At 42.0% G+C, this 5,803-nt stretch overlaps 3 protein-coding genes across 3 annotated transcripts; all 3 read left to right on the top strand.

Annotated features, from left to right (window-relative positions):
- Positions 1–583: 583 nt before the first annotated feature.
- Positions 584–2,212, top strand: PHALS_07033 (cell 5a endo1; the record flags this gene model as incomplete). Its single annotated transcript, XM_024720430.1, has 2 exons — positions 584–647; positions 714–2,212. 2 exons carry the CDS (start codon positions 584–586, stop codon positions 2,210–2,212), a joined length of 1,563 nt encoding a protein of 520 aa, XP_024585630.1.
- A 665-nt stretch (positions 2,213–2,877) lies between these two features.
- PHALS_07032 (uncharacterized protein) lies at positions 2,878–4,191 on the top strand (the record flags this gene model as incomplete). The annotated part of the gene is made up of 6 exons (XM_024720429.1): positions 2,878–3,260; positions 3,318–3,425; positions 3,499–3,563; positions 3,621–3,805; positions 3,874–4,071; positions 4,141–4,191. 6 exons carry the CDS (start codon positions 2,878–2,880, stop codon positions 4,189–4,191), a joined length of 990 nt encoding a protein of 329 aa, XP_024585629.1.
- A 304-nt stretch (positions 4,192–4,495) lies between these two features.
- Positions 4,496–5,298, top strand: PHALS_07031 (uncharacterized protein; the record flags this gene model as incomplete). The annotated part of the gene is made up of 4 exons (XM_024720428.1): positions 4,496–4,707; positions 4,771–4,792; positions 4,853–4,981; positions 5,041–5,298. The coding sequence occupies 4 exons, from the start codon at positions 4,496–4,498 to the stop codon at positions 5,296–5,298; spliced, it is 621 nt and encodes a 206-aa protein (XP_024585628.1).
- Positions 5,299–5,803: the final 505 nt, after the last annotated feature.

Genomic DNA, 5,803 nt, shown 5'->3' with positions numbered 1-5,803 from the left:
ACATCACAAGTCGCAATATTCTGTACAAAATGTTGAGCTCGCTTAAAGCGCAACAACACCTATTTTAAGAAATTCTACGAATCGTGATATTTGCGGTGGAGTTTATCAAAGATACTAAACTAGCAACACAACTGTAATTGCGATAGAATGACTTGAACAATATATTTGTTATAGTGTTCATATCTAGCTACATTTAATCAAGTTTTCAAGTCAATCAAAACCACATCGTAACGTCGTAACAGCCAACAATCACAAAGCGGTGTCCCAACCAACTTTTTGCCTTTCATGTAACGCCACGATCATTTCCTTAGTATCACTTCAAAATGTAAAGGTAAATCACCTACACTTACGATCGCCCTCTTTATAAATGACGAATGACTACGATAAAACATACACTTCATACTCACCTTCATGTATATCCGTTGTAAAAGAAATAATCACTACTCAACTTCAACAACGTCGTATCTTTGCCGGTGTTAAGCATGCATCATGTGTCTTAAGATTTTCCGACCATCTCCTGCCACCATTTCTTAAACTTCTCATTTCTACTTAAATCGACGCCCCCAAACAAATTCATTTGGTCATGTGGCTTTCGTTTGCAGTTTTGGCTGCAGCTGTTGTCACTCATGTAGCTTACGGATTCATGCGTACGTTACGCAACAACATTCATTCGTTCTATTATGTGAGACTTATCATGCTATTATTTCGCACAGAGTGTAGGCAGCCCAACTATTTGGCCAAAGGTGGAAAGATCTTTGCAGTGGATCCCAATGATGAATCCATACAAACTGAAATTCGTATCAAGGGAGTTACATGGGGTGGTATGGAGACGATCGATATGATTCCAGACGGACTTTGGGGCACGGAGAGTCCTAACTCCATGGGAACTCAAGCCACTACCATTTCGAAATTGCAAGACTTTCTTGATTCAAATGGCTTTAACTCCATTCGACTATCACTTAATGCCGACTATGTAATCAAAAATCCCGATCCTCAACTCACATACATTCACGCTTTTGAAAATCCGGAGCTTACGACCTGGGAAGACCCGGAAAATGTCGACTATATCAATTTTCTTGCTCGTGTCGTTGAAACCTTGCAAGATCGAAAGTTGACAGTACTTTTAGATATCCATCGATTGACCAAGTACGAAAAGGATGCTTTTTGGTATACGAATCCTTATGTAGATGTCAGAAAGTCTGGAACATACAAGGCGGTCACAATTCTCGCAGAAAAGCTTTGCGGTGCTCGATTCTGGAATGTCATAGGAATTGATCTTAAGGACGAAATGATGCGAGCACATTGGGAGGCCGACCCAGCGGATTCGGATGAAACAACCGACTGGCACAATGCTGCAGGGATTTTAGCCAATGCTGTCCTCCAGCGTTGTCCCCAGTGGCTAATCTTTGTCGGGGGAGCTAGTTCGTACACTGATGCTCAACGCTTTCGTGTCAACGAGAAGTATGGATTGAGCACCCATTGGAATGGTGGCAACCTTAAGAACGCCACACTCAACCCGTTGCAAGTTAACACTAGAAACAAAATTGTATATGCACCACATGCCCATGCTCACGGCGTGGAGCCTAAAAACTACTTCTACGAACCTTCGTCCAACTGTACCAATGACATTGAACAGTTTGAGTCTCTTGATCTGACTGCAGATCAGAAAGAAACACGATGTGTTGATTTTATCAATGGCACAGAAACGAAGAGTAAGCTTCCCTGTAGAGACTCTCAAGTTGCATGCAGCATGTATGAGCACATTTCGATTCAAGCAACTTTAAGGAATTACGAGGCTGTCATGACAGAAGCATTGGGTAATTTACCTCAGAATCCTGATATTTCTCTAGTGCTTGGAGCATTTAGCGGAGTCTACGGAAAAGCTCAACCTCATCAAACGGCCGTGCTCGAGTATCTGATCGATTTTGCAGCCTCAGTTCAAGGAGGGTACTTTTACGCATTAAATCCCAACACGCAATTATATCTCGAAGATTCCGAAGACGGTGAGGGTGGCACTTTCGCAGTAACCCACTACGGGCTGATGCAGACGTCTTCTTGGCAAGAACCATACAATGATCTCCTTGAAGCTCTCACACAAATTCCTTCCAGCGCTATTCCATGCTACGGAGGGACGGAGACCAACGCTGCAGCATCCCCACTAAGGGACGCTGCGTTGGTGATAGGGAATATTGTTATTGCAATCGCATTCTGACATGACAGATGGATGCATTGATTACTACGTAATCTTAAGTAGTAAATTCAAACACAAAGCCGTGATGCATGTATTTTGAGCTCTACTTTGCTGTAAACACATCGATATTATAGTTTGCGATTATGCGTGACATCATCTGTGACTAATTCAATGAGTACGATTGCATCTAGACAACAAAATGTCAGCTCAAGCTTTGTCACCTTAAGGGGAATGCTGTCAATAGGACCAGATTATGTATGATTGGATAGTGAAACAATTTTTTTCAGCTATAAATTAAGCAAAATTTCTCAAGATGAGCATTTTATGAACTATATATTCCATGAGACCAGGCTGAGAAGTACCGACGGCTGCATTCCAACTGTGATACTGTTCTGAATCGGCCGTTTTTTTGTTTCTGAATATGGTCCTGAAAAGTCATGACACGACTAGAATCAAACAGGCAAGATGACAAGGTCTATCGAACGGGCACGTTTCGTTAGCGATTTAGTAAAAAATGTCCTGTTTCTCAACGGTCTCGGAATTTGCATCCCGTTCTCGACTTCCGTCCCAGATTCCTTCGCTCGAAGCACGACTTCACTTTAAGCTTTCTGGGTAGTCAAATGCGTTGGTTTCTCCATTTCACTTTCCATCCGTCAGAATTTTTTTTCTGAGTTGGAGAATTGTGCATGAAGTGGCGGCAACCCGCTCACCACCTTGATCTCAGTACGAGTGATCAAGCCATGATGGAGGAGGTACTGGAGCTTCTGGCCGCAGATAGCCCGAATAGAGACGAGGCGACACCTGCAAGTGTATCAACGACAGCTAGCATCACAACAGACAGCAAATTCGGGTCCTCTGTCTTTGGGCACCGTCGTAATTCCGTAACTAGCCACACTTTTGATGAAATTGACGAGGTTGGTGATATGCAAAGCAGTTGTGATACGAGGAGTAGTGGAGAGAAGGGAGATTTCACCGGGAATACACACGTTTTTGACGAGGAGAAAATTCCGACCCAGACCTCAGTCGAACAGGTTCAGGAAACAGATGATCTTATCTCCCGGAATTCAATGTATGAACCTCTTGTCTTGAGTCTGTTAGTTTTTGTGCTAAATAGCTGATAAAGCAGGCACATTCCTTCAATGTCAAGTGTTCGCGTATCTGGAGTTCCTCGGCTACCCGCACAGAGCATGCTACCACCACCCTATCATCGATCATCATGGTCTCTACAGCTAACGTACGCGTCTTGGTCTATTGAATGACATCGTTTGGCCTAGACTGATTCTTGTGATTAATATATCGGCACATAGTAACGCACAGATGTTCCAACTTTTTGGCGAGGATCTCGAATCAATCACGTCCACAATATCTGCAAGTACGTCCACAATAAAACTTCGTGACTTCCCAATCGCAATTCCACTTGCACCTGCAGATGTTATGGCTAGATCGCCTTCATCGCCGTATAAGAAAAAATCAAAGGTCTCGCCTTCAAGTGGAAAATCAAAAGTCTCACCAACAGGCGAACGTGTTCATGTCATGAACTCTGCTGAGTTTGATGATTTACGTCGTAAATTGCGAATGCAGACGGCATCACGCCGCTATCGAAAGAGAAAAAAGGTGTGTAGATAGAGTGTATAGATTGTGTGTGCCTAACCATAAAGTTGAGCAAATGACAATGTAAGTAGGAAGAGGCACGACAGGAAAAGGCTCAGGTTCTTGAGTTACAAGCCGAGTTGACCCGCTTGGAGGATATAAAATTGCAGACACAACAGTACCAGCAACGGTCGATTGAGTCTTTAAAAAAAGAGCTAGAAATGCATGAAAAGGAAGTGACTGATCTAACAGAAAAGGTTCGAGAAGCGGTGAAGGAGGAACAAGAATGGGTACGATCAGCAATCTAATGGGAAGGTCAAAGGCATTTAATGTGTTATCATTGTTGCACAAAATTGTAGATTGATGCAATGAATAGCAGTCTCCGTGCTCACCATCGCTTGACAAGATAGATAATATAATTAATTGGATAAAGAATAGTTTGGAATTTCTGCTGAGTTGACAAGCAAAGTGTTGTAATTGCAATAGAACCGTACATTCCTCATGTCTAGACTGTGAGACAAGAAAGTCAAATTTTAGCTGGCGCCTGATTGGTTTAACCGGTGGCTTCTTTCTCGTTGTATATAGTGACAAACTTTCAACCCTTCTCGATTTCATCGTCGTCATCGATCTCTAAAATTTTGCGATTTGCGTCAATGATTTGATGGTATTGCCAGAGATCTCAGGAATTACAACAACTGTCATATTTGGATTGATATGGACTCAACAGCTTCGAGTGGCGTTAACGATAGCACCGAGGTCGATTCACAGAATGAAGCTTCGTTTAACAAAAAGCATACAAAAGCTAATGGTGACGAGATACAAAGAAGTTCTTGTGACTGTACAAGGAGCCACAAATGGGCTCATACATTTCATCATCCCATGAGCAGCGAGAGTAAGCTGGCTTATCTATCTCAGACGCAATCAATGTATGCAACCCCTGTTACCTACGCTGGCTCAGATACATATAACCAACTAATTTGTACCTGAAGGAATGCATTCTACAAATTAAGTGTTATCACTAAACATGTTTAATGGTGTTGTCATAAATTTGTTAGAATTGGATCAATCGAGGGTTCCAAATCCTCCGCGGAAGACTTTGCTGCGCACCATGTGCACATTTTAGACGACAATCAATTCAATGATTTGTGCCGCAAAGCTAAGGTCCAACCAACGGTGTTACTCAATGACAAACGGCAAAAGGTTTGTATCTTTAAGCGCCGAAAAATCAATTTTCTAACTTAAATCCTGTGTGTTTCTAGAACGAAATCCGTCAACAAAAGGTAAAGATCCAGCAGCTTAAAGCCGAGGTATTTCGTCTGCGCCAAAGTGAAGCCCAGCTGGAGCAGTACGAACATCGTTCGGTGAAGACGCTGAAAAAAGAATTAAGAATGCGCCGAAATGAGGTCGCTGACCTCTCAATCAAGATTCAAAATGCTGCCAGAGAAGAAAATGAATGGGTACGTAGATCAACTTCGTGTCTTGAATCGTTCAAACCTTTTACAGGTATTCCGTGGTAATATGGACAGAATTCCACTATGGGCGGAAGCCACAGAAATTTAAAATGATAATTTACTCTTTTTAATCATACAAAATTATATAGTGAAGACGTTTGGCATATGCAATTGTGCTTATGTCTAATATTAAAATGGCTTGGCTCGGTACCTCGATAAATCCCAACATTACCGAGTTAGCGAGTCAAAAACGACCTGCACAGCAATCTATACACCAGTCCAGTTTCGCAAAAGGTACGGGGTTACGTGGAAACTCAAATTGTACTCTAAATATAACGGGGTTACACGTAACCCAGTTACATTCAGAGTACAAATTGCACATCTCGTGTGTGTCACACGATGTGCATGGTGTGACTGCACCCAAACAAGAATACGGTATGTGGCTAGGTAGCTATATAAATATAAATAGTATATTAAGGAAAATCTAAACTTTTAAAATTAGGATTGTTTTGGGTTTTTAAACGGAAGAGCTAATTAGCCTTGGATAAGTCAATAATTACTCATGGAATGG

This window comes from Plasmopara halstedii (genome assembly GCF_900000015.1).
Source record: "Plasmopara halstedii genome assembly, contig: Scaffold_3060, whole genome shotgun sequence".
NCBI classification, from domain to species: domain Eukaryota; phylum Oomycota; class Peronosporomycetes; order Peronosporales; family Peronosporaceae; genus Plasmopara; species Plasmopara halstedii.
The sequence above is the reverse complement of the archived record's forward strand: the minus strand, read 5'-3'. Positions and strand labels throughout refer to the sequence as shown.